At 34.4% G+C, this 20,606-nt stretch overlaps 2 protein-coding genes across 2 annotated transcripts; one reads left to right on the top strand and one right to left on the bottom strand.

The window, feature by feature from the left end:
- Positions 1-336: 336 nt before the first annotated feature.
- LOC114749943 (acetyl-CoA acetyltransferase, cytosolic 1-like) lies at positions 337-5,484 on the top strand. Its single transcript, XM_028938491.1, has 13 exons — positions 337-454; positions 1,616-1,687; positions 1,986-2,084; positions 2,182-2,355; positions 2,453-2,558; positions 2,643-2,781; positions 2,864-3,007; positions 3,432-3,517; positions 4,079-4,177; positions 4,333-4,435; positions 4,523-4,564; positions 4,804-4,890; positions 4,979-5,484. The coding sequence occupies exons 2-13, from the start codon at positions 1,642-1,644 to the stop codon at positions 5,066-5,068; spliced, it is 1,215 nt and encodes a 404-aa protein (XP_028794324.1). The 5' UTR covers positions 337-454; positions 1,616-1,641; the 3' UTR covers positions 5,069-5,484.
- Positions 5,485-16,326: 10,842 nt separating this feature from the next.
- LOC114749944 (primary amine oxidase) lies at positions 16,327-20,342 on the bottom strand. The gene is made up of 4 exons (XM_028938492.1): positions 18,979-20,342; positions 18,277-18,390; positions 17,416-17,966; positions 16,327-16,760 (listed from the first exon to the last, which is right to left on the bottom strand). The coding sequence occupies exons 1-4, from the start codon at positions 20,305-20,307 to the stop codon at positions 16,547-16,549; spliced, it is 2,208 nt and encodes a 735-aa protein (XP_028794325.1). The 5' UTR covers positions 20,308-20,342; the 3' UTR covers positions 16,327-16,546.
- Positions 20,343-20,606: the final 264 nt, after the last annotated feature.

The following is a 20,606-nucleotide window of genomic DNA, read 5'->3' as shown; positions in this document are numbered from 1 at the left end:
TAGGACCAGATGGAATATACTCTTATAATGAATAAGAAAAAAAAGATGAAAGAGAATATGTCAAAAAAATAATAAAAAATAATTAAGAATAATATTAAAAAAATACATTAAATGTTTAGATAAATTTAAATTAAAACTTATATTATATATTTTTAATTTGGAAGCCGATGGAGTGTTGCATAAGATGGCAAGTATCATTGCATTTGTAAAGTATAAATCAAAAGATTGTGATTATTGGGGTGGTTGGTAAATTCACGAAGCTGCGTGTCCCTCGTGCCTCGCAGTAGTTAAGGCCTCAAGCTCCTGCAATTCCTCGTGTATATATATTTTGCGGCCCTGCCACGGACGTGCTTGTGCAGCTGCGCCTAACTAAGTGAAGAATCGTCTCTTGCTTTCTTCGTCTCGTTGCCATCGTCTTCGTTCCTTACATCCCTCCGCCACCACCGAAGCTGAGGTACGCACTTGAACTTCTCTCTGATTCTACTTCTTGTTTCGGCTCAAATCAGAGTCTGCAATTTCTCGCGCTTTTTTCTTGGCATTTTGTGTTGTTCCACTTTCTTTCGAACCTGCTCGCATTTTGCTTCCTTGCTTAGCTGAAATTAAGTTAGATTTGTTGTTTATCTTGAGAGATTTTGTACTTTCGGTATGTTCGGGGCATTGATGATTGCATGTTCCGTGATTTTCATTTCGTTTTAGATCTGTCTAACTTCTGCGCGTTTCTCTCTTCTATTGCGTTTGCTGCTTTGGTTTCTGTATTTTGTTTGGTTACTCAGAAAAATGCCGGGAGTCCTGCATAGTGGTAGATAGTAAATTTTGTGAGATCATATGTGAAGGATAAACGATCATTTCGTTCTTGAAAGCTACTGCCGCCGTTAATTTAGTCCTTGAAAAATCATTGATACCGATTTACTCCTAGTATTTTTAAAAATACGTAGTGTTTGTTCACTTAATTGATATCGTTGCAATTTTTCTAAGATCAAATTGATGGCAACAAGCTTCTTTGACAGGACCAAATTTTTGTTATTAGGACATGAACGATAATAAACTTTCACGGACTAAGTTGATGTATTGAAATCTTCGAAGGTTTAAAATGATAGATTTCTCATCAAACAATTATGCAAGCGAGAAATAAGGAAGGAAGGAGAACTACACACAAAAGCCTCAGCTCGTCCAGTTTAAGAGAATGCTTGACTTTCTATTTTTTTACCAGATATTTGAACAATGAATTATCTAAGATAAAATTGAGATTTCTTTCTTATTGTGGTCCATATATGTCTTCACATATTTGAAGCGGGTGGGACGTGTAATAAATTGTTATTTTTGTGAACTAATCACTTTTATAATCCATACTTAAGTTCTAGAAGCTAGTAATTAACAGTACTCTGTAGATTTTCTAAATTGTTGAATATAATGTTTGTCAATTTGTGTACTGTCCTTTGGTCCCTTCTCTGTCATCTAGAGTTCTTAAGTTATATTGTGACAAGTGCAATTAGTATTTTTGAGGCCTATCAGTTTATGATGCTGCTGGTGTGGTTATCATCGTTGAAGTTAGTTTTTTGAGATTTGAAATATTATCTTATTTCTCATATCTAAGTACACTGCTTTTATGTTTCAGTTTGCAGAATTCAATTTCTTCTATTGATGGCTCCGTTGGCAGCAGCATCTTCAGATTCTATAAAGCCTAGAGGTCTTTATTAAACTTGTTTAAATGGACCATCAGATGAATATAAGTATACTCATAGGCTTACAAAATAGAAATATTAAAATTCGTAACATTTGCTCAAACTTTATGTCACAATGATAATCCATGTATTCTTTGCTCTCCTCATTCTACTGTTCATCACTGTTATTAAGTAAACATTTATTTAAGCAGTTGTAATAATTAAGAGAAAAGATGCCATAACTTTGATCATTTTCTAATGTCTCAACTTTTGTACTTTTGATAGTTCAATTTATCCTACTAATTTATTCATTTGTTTATACAGATGTTTGCGTCGTTGGAGTTGCCCGTACACCGATGGGTGGGTTTCTTGGTACTCTGTCATCTTTATCTGCCACCAAGCTAGGTTCTATAGCTATTGAAGGTAGGCGTCAAATCCTGTGTCTGTGCTTTTAGCGTTTTAAAATTTCTGATAATTATCTATTTTTCTTTGTCCTCACATCCTTTTTATTGATATCTAGCTGCACTTAAAAGGGCCAATGTTGATCCATCACTTGTACAAGAAGTATATTTTGGGAATGTTCTCAGTGCTAATTTGGGGCAAGCTCCTGCTAGACAAGCTGCTCTAGGGGCAGGAATACCGAATTCAGTGATCTGCACCACTGTGAACAAGGTTTGTGCATCAGGGATGAAAGGTCTGTAATTTATTGCAATGGAAATCCTTTTATTTTATTCTTTTTGCCTGTTATTATTTTAAGAACAATGATGCTAAACTTGTCTTGGTCATTTCAGCTACAATGCTTGCAGCACAAAGTATTCAGCTAGGAATCAATGATGTTGTTGTAGCTGGTGGTATGGAAAGCATGTCTAATGTACCAAAGTATCTGGCAGAAGCAAGGTTAATGTTTCCTTCTATGTGACAGTTCTCTGTGCTTAATCCATTCATTGAAATATGCTGAACTGAATCACACTGACAATTCAGGAAAGGATCCCGCCTTGGACATGATTCTCTGGTTGATGGGATGCTGAAAGATGGCTTATGGGATGTCTATAATGACTGCGGCATGGGCACATGCGCTGAATTATGTGCAGATAAACATGAAATTACTAGAGATAATCAGGCACTTAACAGAATTTCTATATTGATTAATTCAGAAAGATTGTCATATTGGATCTTAATTGATGTCTCTGTTGGGTCTGCAGGATAATTATGCAGTTCAGAGCTTTGAGCGTGCTATTACTGCCCAAGAAAGTGGTGCTGTCACATGGGAAATTGTTCCAGTTGAGGTTTCCGGGGGCAGGGGAAGACCATCCACTATTGTTGATAAGGATGAGGGTCTGGGAAAGGTAATCATGCAAGTCAAACTCTTACCAGGCTAAAACTCACTACTGTATCCAGAGACATAGAATGATAGAAAGATACATATCTGTGGGCTCTTTATAAGCCTTATGCAGTACTTTTAGTTTCAAGAGAGTTTTGAACTCTTGATGAGAATATTGATTTTCAAAGCATGAGAATACTGCCTTGTATTCTTTATCAAATACATTTATTTTGACATTAACACAAATAATTAATTGGAATATTGGAAATTGCAATCCACAAGTTTATTTCTGCAAATATACAGTCCTATTTATCATGTATTAGTTGCAGAATCTGTTAACTTACTGTACTTTAAGGTTCTTCACTACTTCACATAAGCATTTGAATGTAGATATTTTATTTAGCTCTTTTCTTCCCAAAAAGATTTACCTTGGCATTTTGATATGCTAGTTTGATGCTGCCAAGTTGCGAAAACTAAGGCCAAGTTTCAAGGAGAATGGTGGTACAGTTACTGCTGGCAATGCTTCCAGTATAAGGTTAAGTAACATCAACATTTTATCTGGAATTGTTCTTCAACTTTTACCTGTTCATCTTGTTCTGCTTTCATGTTTACTGTGAGATTTTGGGAGTAACGTAACGTTAAGATCTAAACAAGAAAGTGCTGGGAGTATCGTAATGTGTAAGTAATCTAGAAATTGAATGTTGAAGAGCTTGAATGCCTGGTGACAGTCGTATATTTTGCAACCCATATTTTGGGAGACGTGGTGGAATATAGAGGGAGAGTGGCAAATGCTAATCTCCCACACATGCTAGTATATATCTCATAGAAAGTCCAACTCAATTTATTTTTGTTTTCCCTAATATCATTGCATGCCACTGGTGAATGAACTAACTTGACTGTTTTGAGTCACAGAATTGCTATCATTACTTGTACAATATATTACGTGGTTTCCTCTCTGGTTACTTTTAAGAATGCTAAATCTTCGTATGTCTTTAGTCAAGCATTTCTCTTTCTATTGACCTGCCCTAGCTTCTCATTGTGAAAATATTAGGCTTCTTTGACCCCTAGTTTGTACTAAGAAAAGTCTCTCTGACAGTGACGGTGCTGCTGCATTGGTTTTGGTGAGTGGAGAGAAGGCACTAAAGCTTGGCCTTCAGGTTATTGCAAAAATAACTGGATATGCGATGCTGCTCAGGTACCAATAAAAAAATATTTTAACTACGAACTAGAACTTTTGGACATGGAAGGATTAGAATTAGAAAGAGAAATATTTTATTATTCGCATTCTTTTCCATGGTTGGTGCAGTAGCTCCACTTACTGCTAACGAGATTGACATGTACAGGCACCAGAGTTCTTACAACAGCTCCAGCTCTTGCCATTCCTAAAGCTATTTCCAATGCTGGGTTGGAGGCCTCCCAAATTGATTTTTATGAAATTAATGAAGCCTTCTCGGTAGGAATCATGTGAATATTTTAGTTGAAGTAGTTTCTTAAATTCACTTATTCTGTCGGTTTTAATAGTTAACATTACCAATTGTAGGTTGTGGCAATTGCAAATCAGAAACTTCTTGGGCTTAACGGGGTGAGTCTTTTGTCGTTAGGCAAAACTTGTAAGCATATTCATTTCTGTGCATTTCTCTATTTTGAGGAACTTCAAGGCAGTGCATTGTCTTTATTGGGCATCTACAAAGAGCTCTCTCGACTATAGCAATGAATTCTTTTATGTGCTCAACCGTATATTTCTCTGGTTTCGACATAGTCATTACTAGCTCTGAATTGTCATCTTATGCATTTTACTGATGTAATCATTTTAATTTTCAGGAAAAAGTAAATGTGCATGGCGGAGCTGTGTCTCTGGGTCATCCTCTTGGCTGTAGCGGTGCTCGTATTCTGGTGACTCTTTTGGGGGTATGTTTTAGTTGATCACTATAAATATCTTGCGACAGATGATTTTCTTAATCCAGTTTCACCTAGTTCAATTATCACTATAATGCAGGTACTGAGGCAGAAAAATGGCAAATATGGCGTTGCTGGTGTTTGCAATGGAGGTGGTGGGGCATCTGCCCTTGTTGTGGAACTCCTGTAAGCCTTTTCCAAGTTTGGTGTTTGTCTTGCATTTTATATAACTGCCTCTTAAAGCAGCGCAATTTCAACTAGCTTTTCCTGCTTATGGTAAGTTTGGGGTTTCAGAATTTGATCACAAGGAAGAAGATATATTTGGTAGATTTATCCCCTTGGTAATGTATGGTGGAATCTTGTTAACTTGCTATTAGCACCAATAGTGGAAGGGGAGGTTAGATTTGGTGTTACATCTTGTGAAAGTTTGATTTCTATTAGGATCAATATAGTATTTCTGTTTTATCTGCAATATGTTGTCTTCAATAAGTCAGTGGCGTGTCAAGCCTTAGGATTTACTTCTCTCTCAGGCTTCATGCCTGCATTGCAAGAATTAATTTGCTACATGGAGGGGTTTTAGAGCTACAAAGTTTGACTCTTGTGTCATTCTAATTTTTAGAAATATGTTTCAGCAGAATGTCGTGAATGTGCTGTATTTATTCAGTCAACAAGACACCCACAGAGAGAGTAAAGATTATTGTACTTTCCAAGCCTTTTTTTTTTTGGACTGAGTACTTTTCAAGCTTTAATAGCAAAATCGGGACATAAAACATAATAAAATAATTTCATGAACTTTAAGCTGAGATGAAAATGTTGAAACTAGATCTACACCTGTATGTCTGCTAATATGATTAAACGCCAGATGACTCGTGAACTCTTGCTATTCAAATTATACGTTAATTACACTTTTTAATCATGGTTATCTTTTTTAACTGCCTTTTTTCGTGCAAGTCACGTTCTTTTAACCTTGTTATCTATCTCTCGATTGTACGGAAAAATCTCAGGTAAAATTGGTTATAATACATTTTAAACCATGTTTTCACACTAAACACAATTTTTTCCCGGTTATGTTGCATCAAATCTAAGGTGTGACTGTATTTAATACTTTTCTGTTTTTAAATATGAAACTTATTTTATGATATAATTTATATTATATTTAGGGTCATAGGAGTAAATTTTTTCTTGGGTAATGGGGGCAGGAAGCCCAATAAAATAAACTGTCCGTTTGGTTCATCGAATTAGAGGGATACAATGTAATGTAATAATAGGGAATGGAATGTAATGTAATAAGAATTACATGAGTTTATTTGGTTTGATATTAAAATTAAAAATGATGATAATAAATTGAACTTTTATTTATTTAATTTAATAATAATATAGGTCAAAAGACTAAAATAGCCCATTCCCATTCTCTTCACCTTTACCTTCTCCCCTGCCGTCACTTGCTTTCCTTCATCTTCAGTTGTTATCGTCATCTCTCAACACCAGAAACATCAGTATCCTACCTATAAATCTGTATTCTATGAATGGTTTTGATGAAGAGTGAGCTGTGAAGAGCCAGAGAGAAGGAGACATTCATGACTTGGTGGAGGAGGGGCCTAGAGTTAATGACGCCATCAATGACGGTGGGATAAGTGATGTCGACAACGGTGGAGGAGATAGATAGAGGTGGTAGAAGAAAGTTCGAATGAGGAAACGAAGATTCTTTGCTTCTCATCCATCCCCCTCATCGCAGATCTGGTTGAGCTTATAGCTAAAAAATGGCGATACAAATCTGGGATACTCTTGATGGTGGAGAGGTGAAGAAGGTCGTTAGATCTATTTCATTGGAGATGAAAATAGTGAGGAGTTTGGCAAAAGTCGATGAGAGTGAATGTATGGGAAGCAAGATGCATGAAAGAAGTTCAAGGGTGAATAAAATCAATTTCAAAATTATAAAGGTAACATCGTCTTTTTAATTCAATTATAACAGGTCTGCATCCTCATTCATGAGTTCTCCCTAAGTAATCCTGATGCACTCAGTTAATGTAATCAGCATTACAAAATGTAATCTTGTTTACATTACATAAACTCAACCAAACATTTGAACAAGCTCTTTACATTATAATTACATGTAATCCAACCAAACAAGCTATAAAGCATGAGGGGTTCAAATCCCGAACAACAATTTTGGCACAGATTCCACGTGTGAGAAGGAGCAGCATCAAGCCGTGAATTTTGAATACTAATTTATGTTGGGTTAATTGTAACAAATAACTTACTTTGGGAGATTAAGGGTTTGTTTGGTTGGAGGGGAGGACAGGGAAAATGAGTCCCCTCCCCTCATTTGGTTAAAAATTTTGAGGGTTTTTAAAGGGGAGCCAAATTTTTGGACCATTATATCCTTATAGATTTTTAATATTCCATTTTTATCCATAAAATATTATTATAATATTTATTTCAAATAAAAAATATATTATCCTAAGTAAAAAAATAAAAAATACATTATTATAATTAAAAATATTATAAAAAATTTATTCAAAAAAAAAATATAATATTATAAAATTAATTTTTTTATAAATATATTATTTATTAAATATATTTTAAAGCTGGAAAAAAAGATAGCCTAAAGATAATAAAATTTCATTTTTCTTAGAGCATATAAACTTAATTTGATTATTTTAAATATATTATTATATTAATTAGATAAAAAATTACTGTACCAATTTTTAATACACATATTAACATGATAAGATTGAATTTTTATTAAATTAATTAATTTAAATTAAGATGTAAATTAATTTATATAATATATCAATAAAAAACATAAACTAATATGTAAGGGTAAAATGGTAAATTGATTATTACTATCCCTCCCCTCCCCTCCTTGAACCAAACAAGAGATCATTAAATATCCTCCCCTTCCTTCCATTTTAATCAAACCAAACAAGGTGAGGATAAAACCTCCCCTCCTTCTCCTACCCTCCCCTCAAACCAAGCAGGCTCTAAGGAAATTAGCTAAATTGGTTATTTATAATAATCTTTACAATCAATAGAATATTTTAGAAAAAGTATTATAAATTTTAGAGACAAGTTAAATTAAGATTTCATATGTGTGTGTATATATATGATAAAATTAAATTTTTAATTAGTTTTTATATTAATGATTGGTACTACATAACATTCATAACTTTGGCAAATTTTGATTAATTGGGCCCCATATATTAAGACCAAATGCCCAAACATGTAACGTAGCTGGCTTGGCCTAATAATGATGGATATCAATTGTCCAATGGTAAGCCCAATTTAGGCCTTATTTCCCGCCTTATCTCATTGTCAGTTTTAAAGCTCACATCTTCATTGGTCTTATGATAGAAGGGGTTAGTCCTACCTATATTTAGTAATCGATATTGTCTCAAATAAGATTATCTTTAATAAAAAACTTATACTTTAACAAAAAAAAGTTTGGATCTAATGCTTGCAATTTTTAATAGGAGGGATATTCAATTTAGTGCCAAACAGTGTCCTTGAGCTCACATCAAGCCAATCTGATTTTGCACTAACACGTGGGACCCGTCGTCCCTGGTCCCCATGGTATATTCTGCAAAAATACACTAGTTTAACCCGCTTCTTCTCGTGATACCTGCCACGTTGTTTTCAATATATTTTCTACTCATTTTTCTTTCTTGGAACACTAATTATGTTGTTCTGGATCCATTTTTTTACTTCTATTTTCTTCTCGTAAATAGCCATGCAATTTTAAATTGATTTTCTAGTCACCGAACCTTCTGGTATCGTAACACTTGCCATGTTCTAAATTGTATCATAATTTCAATATTTTATTTTACATATTTCAAAGTAAAGATTCCACAATACTCTTTGCGCTTCTATTTATAAATCATCTCTAGTAATTCACATAACCAAAGTACTCAAAATTAGTTTACGGCTTTATACTTCTAAAATTTATCAATCTTTTAAAAGAAATCCTAAGTGTATAGGCTAAATAAATAATTTCATTATTTATAAAAAGGATTAAAGTATTTTGTCTTAGAAGTTTTCACTCAAAAGCGTTGGGTATCCGTAATTTTTTTGGGAGGAAATTTGTTTTATAAATTTAAAATTATAACAATATTACCCTCATCGTTAAAATCATTAACAGTCAACATTATTGTTTTAATGGTCAACTTTAGTGTTTTGACAGTACAGGACAATATTGTTACAATTTTAACTTTTCGGTACAAATTTGTTCTCCAAAAAACTTTTGGATACTCATAGCTCTTGAGTGATTCAAAACAAATTTTTACCTTAACCCTTATACAAAATACTACTTCCGATCATAATTATAAGAGCCAGTTAACTAATTTGAGGAAATTAAGAAAATAAGTTAAGTTAGTTATTTGTAATAAATATGTGTTGTTTTTCCTAAAATATCCTTACTAATCAAGTATTTGGTTAAAACTATAATTATTAGAAGTACTATCATAAAAAAAATTAAGTAAATATAAGAGATAAAATGGATTAAGATCTTATATTTAGAACCAACATAAAAATTAAACAGGGTCTTATATTAAGGACTAGAGGTAATATATTATTTTTTTTAAAATACCCCTTGCTAAAAACTATTATATTTTTTAATAACAAGGCAATTTTATTTTTTAAACAACTATCATATTGATTGCATATATTAGTGTGTGCAATCACAATAATAACAGTATGAGAAGAAATAAAAATGATCAAGGCAATACATTTAAGGTCACAGCAAACTCTTTAACTAGCTTCTATATTTAAAATCAAGGAGGATAATTGCATTATAAATTTTTACAAAATGACTTATCAATAAAATAATAATGAGAATAAAAATTACGAATCAAGTAAATAAAAAGACAGGCAACATGAAGATTTATGCTAACAAATTTTAGGAGAAATGCTAATATTTTGAGTTATAGTAAAGATGATGATGATAATATGGTCATGTTGATTAGTTGAAGGTCTCAATCAAAAGGGTTCATGAGCGTTGTTGCTTTCTTTCCATGTCAGATTACCAACCACGTCTGATCGTATTATTAGTATCAATATTATCATAAACTGATCATTAAACATTGGGAAATGTGGCGATCCAAATCCATCCAATGAATACAGCAGAGAGGTTATAATTAATTACCATTTAACTATTCATGTTTGTCAGCCTCTATTTAATGGGTTAATACAAATTTTGATCCCTCAAATTTGGATCCAATTTGGTATTGGTTCTTGAAATTTAAAATGTGTGGTATTGGTCCATCAAATTATGTTCGTTTCAAACTGTTAGTCCCTGGCATCTTGGCACCGTTAAATTTTACCGACATGCCGTTAACACCGTTAACCGATGAGTTGGACATATAGGTGGCATATAACCTGGACATGAACCGATGAGTTGGCATGTAGGTGGCATATGACTTGGACATGGACCCAAAAAAAGGGTTAATATAAATTTTGGTACCTCAAATTTGGGGCCATTTTGGTATTGGTCCCTAAAATTTAAAACCGATAGTACTGGTCCCTCAAATTATATCTTTTTCTGACCGTTGGTCCCTGTTAGCTTTAGGCCCTCCTCTTGTTATCTGTTCCTGTAAAACCCTCTGCTTTGCTCTTATCTGGTTTCGGCGACTCTGATGGCTTGCTGGTCATGCCTGCCTTCTTGTTGGAGTTGTTGGTGAGGTTCTTGTTGCTTCTTCTCAGGCTTCTTACTCTGACGATGGGCTTCTCTTTTTTCTTGGAAGGCTCATCATTGTCTGTATCAGAAGAAGATGGTTTCAATGGGGGTGGTTTTGTATCTAAAGCTGGCTTCTTCTTCTCATGAACTATTAAGTCATCTTTTTGGCCAAAGGTAGCAGAGGAGGTAGAAGGTTTGGCTGAGAATGCACTGCGTTTCCTTCACATTAATATAGGAGTATAAGCTTTGTGTTTTGACAAAAGTGAATCCTAGATTGCATAGGGTCTCTTCGACCACGGCTTTCCATTGCTCATGCCACATCATCAAGCTTTAGTTACCAAGTCAGATGCCACATTATAGGTTAATAAAGTTAGTGTCAACTTAGACGAATTTAACAGCCTAAAGCTATCAGGGACTAATGGCCAGAAACGGATATAATTTGAGAGACTAATACTATCGGTTTTAAATTTCATGGACCAATACTATCAGTTTTAAATTTCAAGGACCAATATCAAAATAGCCTCAAATTTAAGGGACCAAAATTTATATTAACCCCTTTTTTTACCGGTCATGTCTAGGTCATATGCCACATACATGCCAATTCATCAGTTCATGTCCAGGTCATATGCCACCTATATGTCCAACTCATCGATTAACAGTGTTAACATCATGTCAGCAGAATTTAATGGTGCCAAGATACCAGGAACCAACAGTCTGAAACGGACATAATTTGAGGGACCAATATCTCACATTTTAAATTTCAAAGACCAATAGCAAACTATGTCCAAATTTGAGGGACCAAAATTTGTATTAACTCTTATTTAATTAGTCATATGATCAAAGCAGTTTTGTCAGGTTAATTTTTTTTTATTTTGTGGGGGAAAAAAAAGAAAAGCTCGCTGTCTATTGGTATATAGTGAACAAATACCTATTGTTTTGAGAGGTGACATGTCTATGAGTATAATAAACGGGAAAATAACAGAGGTTTTTGCTCTTTTAAGTGATGAGTCTGCATATTTTAACCTTTATATAAAATTGATTGCTCTTCTTTATGTCTGCTCTTTTTCAAGAGGAGAGTTAGTCCTCCCCCACCACCAATATTTATCAGAAAAAATCGCAAAAAAATCATAAAAATTGCGAAATGGTAAATAAGATATTTTGTTAAAAATGTGTTGCCATTCACGATCTAATTATTATTAAAACCTATGCAAGTGTTATAACGGGTCCTAATTTATAACTTTGCAATTTTTACAGTCTTTTATTATGATTTTTCCAGATTATCATTAACTCTGTGTTTGGTTTAATGGATGAGAGATTATGTGCTTTGTCTGGTTGTGGGGGAGGATGAAATGAGGGGAGCTTTCTTGCCTAGTTCAAGAAAAAAATAAAAAAAAGAAGGGAAGCTAACCAGAAGTTGACAAATACTACATGCGGTCCTTAATATAAGACTTTATTTGACTTTTATTTTAGTCTTAAATATAAGATCCTAATCTACTTTATCTCTCATATTTATATATTTTTTTAAGATAGTCCTCCTAATAATAGTAGTTATAACCAATACACTTAATTAGTAAGGATATTTTAGAAAAGACAACGTATATTTATTACAAATAACTAACTTAACTTCTTTCCTCAATCTTCTCAAATTAGTCAACTAGTCTTATAATTAGGATAGGAGATAGTGTGTGTATATATATATATACTCCTCCGGTCCTAATTATAAGACCCAATTGACTTATTTGAGGAGATTAAGGAAGTAAGTTAAGTTGGTTATTTATAATAAATAAGTGTTGTCGTTCCTAAAATATTCTTGCTAATTAAGTATATTGGCTAAAACTATCATTATTAGAAGGATTATCTTAAAAAAATGCATAAATATAAGAGATAAAATAGATTGGGGTCTTATAATTAGGACCAAATAAAAAATCAAATGGGGTTTTATAATAAGGACCGGAGGAGTATTTTAATACAAGTTTTACTTTCCCTCCCGCTTTGGTTTTCATTTACCCAATTCCCCCTTTAGCTCGATGAAAATGCTTTTCCTAAGGATTCTCTTAAATAGAAATAGAGAACGAAGTAACTAGAAAAAAAAAGATTGTTAGAATCCGCCTCTTCTAGATTCTGGTATTGTATCAATAAGTGGGGCCAGTCTCTAGCTTAGCACTTCAGTCCGTCAATGCTCAATTTGGCCCTTTCAACTGTAAGTGCATGAGATAAAGTGTAAGGATATCGACGAGTCATAAAGTTATCCTTGAAAAAAATTGAAGAGACAAAAAAAGTGACAAACATTTTGTTTTTTTGAAAAAGATAAAAAGTTAAAAAAAAAGGCACATTACTGTGTTGATGGCATGAGAGGATGAATGCATAATTCCATTTCATTAAAAAACATCAGACGCAGGAGAAACGAAAAGGTTTAATTGTCATAGGCAAAATTGAGACGTTAGAATAGGGCATGACTAAACTGGTCAATGGGTGAATACGTGGTTTTTTTTTTCCTTATCGCAAAAAACTCACTTCTGGAGGAGAAGGCAGGGAGGAGAGAAGGGAGCATGAACACAAAATTTTATATTCTCTCTAGTCCCTGCTCCTTGTTACAAGATCCTACTACTTTGATCTTCAATACTGCCTCGAGTACTAATTATAAGAGTTGGTTGACTAATTTGAAGAGATTAAGAAAAAAAGTTAAGTTAGTTATTTGTAATAAATAAGCGTTGTCTTTCCTAAAATATCCTTGCTAATCAAGTGTATTAGCTAGAACTACTATTGTTAAAAGGATTACATTAAGGAAAAATATATAAATATAAGAGACAAAGTGAATTGGGATTTTATATTTAGGACCAAAATAAAAATAAAATAAAGTCTTATATTAAAGACTGGAGGAAGTATATGTTACTTATAACATATTCTCGTATATGAACAAATATATTAAATTAACAAAATTTTTAATTTTATTCTTATTAAGGTTTTCTTTTCTTTCTTTCTTTTTTCAAAGTCTTATTAAAGTTTTCTCTCTCTGTATATTTATAAATTATTCTTATATCTCTTTCTTTTTTTTTCTTTTTTATGAGAATTCAATAAAAGTAAAATTAAAAAACAAGCATTAAATATACTTTAAATGATTGATATTTAGAATCAAAACTTTTTCTTTACAAGTGACTTACTTTTAGAAGAAACTTTTGATTCAATAAAGATAATATAAAAATAAAAATTAATATAATATTAAAATTTAGTAGGGACAGGCCGGAAAAATCTAGAAGTATCCGATGCTTCTTAATCAGGGGGCTAGCTGATTTAGCTTTTTTGGTAATTGGAGAAATTAGAAATGACACCGCGTGGAGCCTAATAATGTTTCAATCTACATTAATTAATTAATCCTCCATAACATAAAACAAACTATCAGGCAATAAAAGCATCGATATTTCGGTGTAAAAGAAATTGAAAGAAGGAAAAGGGTGAAATTTTTTTAATGAGCTCGTTCAATCGTTTCAAAAAATTAAAAAATTCGGATTAAAATTTTCTAATTAAATTTTATTTTTTGATCTTATATTTTTTTAACAAATTTATATAACCCTACTTTTTTAATTTTTTAAAATGAGTTTATTAAAATTTTTTTCTTTTTTTCCCGTCATTTTCCTCGTACCAAATAAACAGACCCCAAATGTGTCCTTATTCGATATGTACAAATACCTCATGACACGTATCATGTATTATTCTATCCCTTGCATTGTAATTTTTGTTTGACAAAGATTATTATAAATATATTTATATTACTTATTTAAAGCTCGAGATACCTACACCCAGTCCTTAAAATATTAAAACATATACTACCTCCACTTCTTAGCAGAGAAGTTAGTTGGGATTGAGTTTAATTTTAAATATAAGATTTTAATTAATTTTTTGACAAAAAAAAATTAATTTTGTCTCTACACTCATGTTCTTTTTTATTTCAAACTATTCCTATTGATTATACATATTAATAAAATTTGTATTAAAATATAGTTTTAATGCAAATGATTTAAGATAGTGGCATTTTAGATAAAATATTAATATATATATTTTTTATGAACAACTAACTTAATCATTTTTTTTATTTTTTCTAAATTGATTAAGTAGATTTTATATAAGCGTAAAGTGAGGTGGTGACACACATTTCCATACGTGTATGTTAAAATTTTGAAAATTGTGCTATTTGATGCATCATCATGATGGATCATATCCGATACGTGTCGGTATTTCTTGAAGGTGGGTGCAGGTCGGATTCCATTTCCTTCTGAAAAGGCCAAAGGTCCTCATGATAATAGCAGTAATAAAGGAATTAAGTTGGGATATTTCATTTGCATAAGTTTGGCAACTTCAACACGCCATGTGAGATTCCACTTCCTTATCAAAACTAAATATTATATTCAATTTTAATGATAATATATTATTTGTAAACTATGATGATATTTTATAATTAAGACCAGAGATGGTACATATTTTCAGATATTTTCTTGTCAAAATTTGCCTACACTTTCTTTTTTTTTTTAAATAAAAAGACAAAATGCATTAAGGAAAAACCAAACAGTTAAGCGTTCATAAAATTAACCATAATAAACTGGGACAGTTGTTTGCTAAAATATCACATTTAGTGCTACTAGCTAGCTACAATAATTACATTTTTGAAAGTAAAAAGACTAAGAAGGTAGTAAATGTCTTTGCCCACAACACATGTCCACCTTTTAATGTTGGCTTCCACTGGAGGAACAAGCTGCTTCTTAATGCAGATACACCTGAAGGAGACTTGGTACCCTCTTCGTAAAATTACCATTATTGCAATTTCCTTTTTTTTTTCCAAACAAATTTTCTGAATCCCACCATGTGGAGCAGAACCCTCTTCAAATATTCCTTTACTTTCATATATATATATATATATATATATAATAACAGTCCAACCTCCTCTTCTTCTGCTAAAATCACAGTGATTAATTGGAGGATTTGATCGATAGTAATTAAAAACTTACCTTTGCTTTCTAAGCCTCGAGCTGAATTGAGAGCCATTGTGTTGAAGGCCTAACTTGTATTATAAGCATTTTAGGAGAGACAGATGGTTTTTGAAGAATGAACCAGATTATTCCATATCATGAATGTTCGATCAGGAGAATGATAATGCGGTGATCTAGGTAAGGGACAAGATATATACTACCTCCTGTCTTTAATATAAGACCCTATTTGATTTTTATTTTGATCATAAATATAAGATCCCAATCAATTTTGTCTCTCATATTTACTCAATTTTTTTCAAAATAATCCTTCTAATAATTATAGTTCTAACCAATATACTTGATTAATAAGGATATTTTAAGAAAAATAACACCTATTTATTTAGGACAAATAACTACTCAACTTACTTCCTTAATCTCCTCAAATTAGTCAACTGGCTTTTATAATTAAGACCAGAGGTAGTGTGTGTATATATATATATTGTGGAGATATGCTCTAAGGATTCTGGATTTTGACAAACCAAAAGGCCGGAATGGAGGGAGGGGGAGAGAGAGACATTTCGATGATGTTTGACCAGAACATCACTCCAGGGTATAGCTTCGCTGTGCAATTTCCAGACAGTATAGGTATTTCTTTGGCAGGTTTATGATGAGCAGCATTGCATATTCAATCCACAAAATAAAGACAAAAATATACTCAGAAAAATCTTTTCCAACACCTTGTGTTTGCCATTCTTTTCACTTCCGATGTGTATAAAATACCCAAAATTTCATAAAAATTTAGATAGTCAAAAATAGTACTCGTGATGCTGTTATATCCAATATTCCGATTAAGATTTGGGATAAACGACTCTTTATGTCTTCTCTCATTGAATTACATAAATATGCAAACGAACCCTAATTTATTGGATCGTTACAATGTGCAAGAGAACTAGCTAGTGATTAATTACTAATTAGTGAACACACATGCGTCAGCACATCATTGATCTGTGGTAGCCATTAAATTAATCATTGGATCTCAGGCTGATGAGTCGCGAGGCTTGCAAACGGGCAGGTCATCTTCAAAAGTTGGTGGCATTCTGAAAATAGGGTTCCTCTCGAAGAAATTCACAGGCTTCAGATCGAAGCTTGACGACACAGTTGGCATTATTGGATAATCTTCTTGACATGGTATGTGATGGAACCCTATTGTGTACCACACCACTATGTCCTTATTCTCTATCTCTCTATCCCTGCAGCCACATATTAAACCCTTCCGTTAAGGTCTTATCTTACTTTGTTAAGCTGAGATGTCATTTGGTACAAAATATTGAAAATGAGGAATAGGAATTGATATTAAGATTGAAAAAATAGTGTTTAGCATGAGAAATTACTTGTTATATAGAATTAGACAAACTTATATACGTGGGATTGAAGAATATTATGAGATAAAGTAATATTCTCTAATGCTATTTTCATGGACTTGACTAATCTCATGTAACAAATAATTACTTATGTTAAAGATTTTTTTAACAATTTTTTAAATTGTAATCTTAATTTTTATTCTTTATTTTTAATATTTCGTACTAAATGGGACCTAACAGTTAAAAGGTTAAGGCAAAGAGGCGTCCACATTCAGTGCTCATCACCTGATGAGCAATCTCGACTGTCCAGATCTAATCTGCACAGTCCAGATTTAATATTTTTAAATAATTATTTAAAAATAAAAAAATTATATTTTTAAAGAATGATAGTTAAGATATTATCTTCATTTTTTATCCTATACCTATTAAAATGATTATTTTAAAAAATAAAAATAAAAATAAAATTAAATCTAGATCGTCTAGATTTGATGAGTATTAGATGCTCATCAGTGAGCACCCAATGCAAATCAGGGAGAAGACTGACCTGTTGGCCCAGACTTGGAGAGTGTCATCGCCTTGGCTCTGATAAACAAACAACCCACCAGCCCACTGCTCAGTCTCGTTATAAGGAGTCACCCATATCTGATTATTCGTGAACGCCGCTCTCTTCTGCGGCGGATCCTCCGGGTCCAGCAAAGTCGCCGCCGTCCCTCCAGGAACCACCTTGTAACCCACCGGGTTCCCCACCTTGGTCTTCTTGTTAGGGTTTATCACGTGGAACTCAGATGGGTCATACAGCTTGAGTCTTATCTCTGCGTCTTTCTCCGTCTTGGCCACTTTCCTCACCGCTTTCAGGTAGCTTCTTCTCGGGGAGTCTTCTTCCGGCGACGTCTGGTGCCTCTTTAAGTTGACTTTGACGAAGGAGTTGGGCTCGCCGTCGATGTCCATGTCGAGGCGGTAGGTTATGTAGTGGTCGTGGATTACTCCGATGAGGTTGTCGGCGAGGAGGGTGCCGTAGAGATACTCTTGGGGTGGAATCTGGTTGGTGTGATCGTACGGTGTTCCTTTCACCATCAGGATTCCACTCAGTCCTACCTGCTCAATCGTTGATTGGTTTTCATATGTCACTTCCTTCCCTCATATTTTCTAAGTCTTTGGAAATTACTCATCACGCCCATTGATTCACACAAGACAATATTTGTCTCTTTGAAAAAATTTACCATAAAGTAAATTTTCTAACTAGAAATTTTATCCACCAATTTCCCCGGGAAACCATAATATTTTTGTATAAATAATAATATGACATTGTTTTAGATTGATTTATTATGAATACCATGAAAACTAGAATACAAACAATAAACAAGTGATAGGTAGATAGTTGAAAAGTGGTGGAAACGGCACAAACCTTGGGTCTGATTAGTCCATCAGTTTGAAATTCCCAATCCATTATATAGTCATAGTTGGCCACTGCGGCTGCCATCCTCACCACTAGCGTCACCTTCGGTCTCGCCTCCGTTATCTACGCACAGAAATCATAATACTCACCGAATCTTAACCATTCAAATTTAACATAGAGAATTAAAATTTAATATTTAATATTTTTTTAAAAAATATTTTTTCAATAAATACCTAATGAAAAATAAATGTGATATCTCAACAGTAAGCTTTTTTAAAAATTACTAGTTGAAAATTTTAAAAAATTTTAAATCCGAATCATTAAGGTTTATATTTTATCATAATAATGAGTATTATGGTACTAATCACTGTCACAGTCACTGAAACTAATTCTACACCTACACAATTCCCTATGGTATTATTACTTATCAATTATCATAAACTAATTATTAAAAACTTTCAAAATTTCAATTTATAATAAACCCAAGAGTTTTTACATTTCCTAGGGAGAAAAACATCACACGTATGTCTCAGCCATTCGCAGCTGTAGTGATAAGGATGGAGTCTTCTCTGTAATCTTTCTCAAAAAACATACAAAAGAAAGAACATGTCTTATTGCATTATATGTACAACAAGACAACGATATGATTAGAGAGCTGAGGTACATGATGCAGTAACACACAATGGAATCTTCAGATTTTTGACATCTAACCTGTAAATCAGTGATAGGACACTCCACGTGTCGCCACGCGATGTCGCCAGCATAGCTCTCGAACACACATATCATGTTTGGTCGGACGTACGGCGTGCCGTCGGCCGACGTCAAAACGCCGTCCATGTAATACGCATGCCGGGGACAGTCGTTCAGCGGGTCCAGCGACATGGCCTGTAACCCGAACCCGTATTCGCCCGCGTCCATGTAGGTCTTGAAGTACCAGGCGTCAGTGGGGTCCATGTACGGCACGAACAGCTCCGACGTGAATCCTTTGTACATCACCTCCCTTAGCTTCGACGTTTCTGGGTCTCTGAACTTCGCCTGCGATATTACTACCCCTGCTCTCGGGTCGGGTTTCAGGTGGAATTCCCAGTTCGCCCACTTCACGAGGTTGCCGTCGATGGTAAAACTCGGGCCCTTGGGTTGCTCCAAGGATATCGGGTTTAACAGGTCCAACTTACCTCTCAGCTTCTGAACGGAGTAACGATAATCCGTGTCGATTCCGTTAGGAATCGGGATGTTGCGTCCCTTGTCGGAGATGGAGACGACTTCTTGTTTATCCATATCGACCAGCACGGTGAGTCCTTCGATGGGTCTCATGTAGAAGTTGGCAGTGCCCTCCGACGAATAGCACTGAACCTTGATCAGCCTCAAGTTCTGCTCCTCTTTTATCTTCCCATACCACCCCGACGACACCGGCAAGCACGCCACGTCGGCCATCTTAACGCCACGCGCCGTGATCGTACGGTTGAACTCGAAGCTCTTCAGTGGCGCGTATGTTGCTCCCACCATGTCCTCCACAGTCATAGTTGGGTACCCGGAAACTGGATCTACTTCATGTCTTGTAACCTGTTGGGTGGAGAGGTCAACGGTGAGGAGAACAGTGGAGGCGCCGTTGACGCGGGCAATGACGGAGGCTTTTCTGGGGAAGAGAGGGTCGCCGGGTTTCCATTGCTTGACGAGCTTCTTGGGGGGTTCTTCAAGAGTTATTGAGTTGAAAATATAAGAGGAGGATTTGAGGAGGGGGTAGCGGGAGAGGATGGATCGGACTTGGTTGAATTCATGGATGGTTAGGGGGTCGAGAGGGTGGCGGGGAGTGTCGTTGTGGTGGTCGCGGCGGCGCGTGGGGGAAGGATTTTTCTTGATGAAGGTGGGGAGTTTGGAGCGGAAGAAGCGGGAGTAGTGGGAGGAGCAACTGTCAGAGGAGAGGTTGCAGTCAAGAAGTTGGGTGTCAGAGAGAGAGGGGAAGTGAAGCCAAGTGACGAGCAGAGCTAAGGCTCCGGAGAAGAAGAGGAAGAAGAAGCGCAGGAAGTTTCTGTGTTCCATGGAAATATGGCTCCCTGGTTCTTCAATGGTGCGCCGGCTCCTTCTTATATAGTCAAAACGAAAGCGAACGAACCCACTTGTGTGAGCTGAGGAGTGAGGGGTGGGGAAGGAAGGTGACGTAAACATTAACCATTAATTAAAAAATATTCATGAAAATTCGAAGGAAATGGACTAGTAATAAAACAAAACAAGAAGAGACTAAATTTAAAAAATATTAAATATTCTTTATTTTATTAGATTAATAAAAAAATTAATAGCAAGTAGTATTTCACTATTTCTACACTCCATTTGTGTTTCCT

Source organism: Neltuma alba, unplaced genomic scaffold, assembly GCF_004799145.2.
Source record: "Neltuma alba isolate B1F8T4 unplaced genomic scaffold, ASM479914v2 tig00006238_pilon, whole genome shotgun sequence".
NCBI lineage: Eukaryota > Viridiplantae > Streptophyta > Magnoliopsida > Fabales > Fabaceae > Neltuma > Neltuma alba.
Note: the sequence above shows the minus strand (reverse complement) of the source record. Positions and strands in the feature narration are given on the sequence as shown.

Bases quoted from the DNA above. Each gene is read 5' to 3' on its own strand.
- LOC114749944 (XM_028938492.1), bottom strand. From the start codon at position 20,307: ATGGAACACAGAAACTTCCTGCGCTTCTTCTTCCTCTTCTTCTCCGGA. The intron at 18,391-18,978 runs GTTAGATGTCAA...TTCTGTGCGTAG, and splicing joins GTCCTATCACTGATTTACAG to ATAACGGAGGCGAGACCGAA. The intron at 17,967-18,276 runs GTTTGTGCCGTT...ACGATTGAGCAG, and splicing joins ATGGACTAATCAGACCCAAG to GTAGGACTGAGTGGAATCCT.
- LOC114749943 (XM_028938491.1), top strand. From the start codon at position 1,642: ATGGCTCCGTTGGCAGCAGCATCTTCAGATTCTATAAAGCCTAGAG. The intron at 4,178-4,332 runs GTACCAATAAAA...TACAGGCACCAG, and splicing joins GGATATGCGATGCTGCTCAG to AGTTCTTACAACAGCTCCAG. The intron at 4,891-4,978 runs GTATGTTTTAGT...ACTATAATGCAG, and splicing joins TTCTGGTGACTCTTTTGGGG to GTACTGAGGCAGAAAAATGG.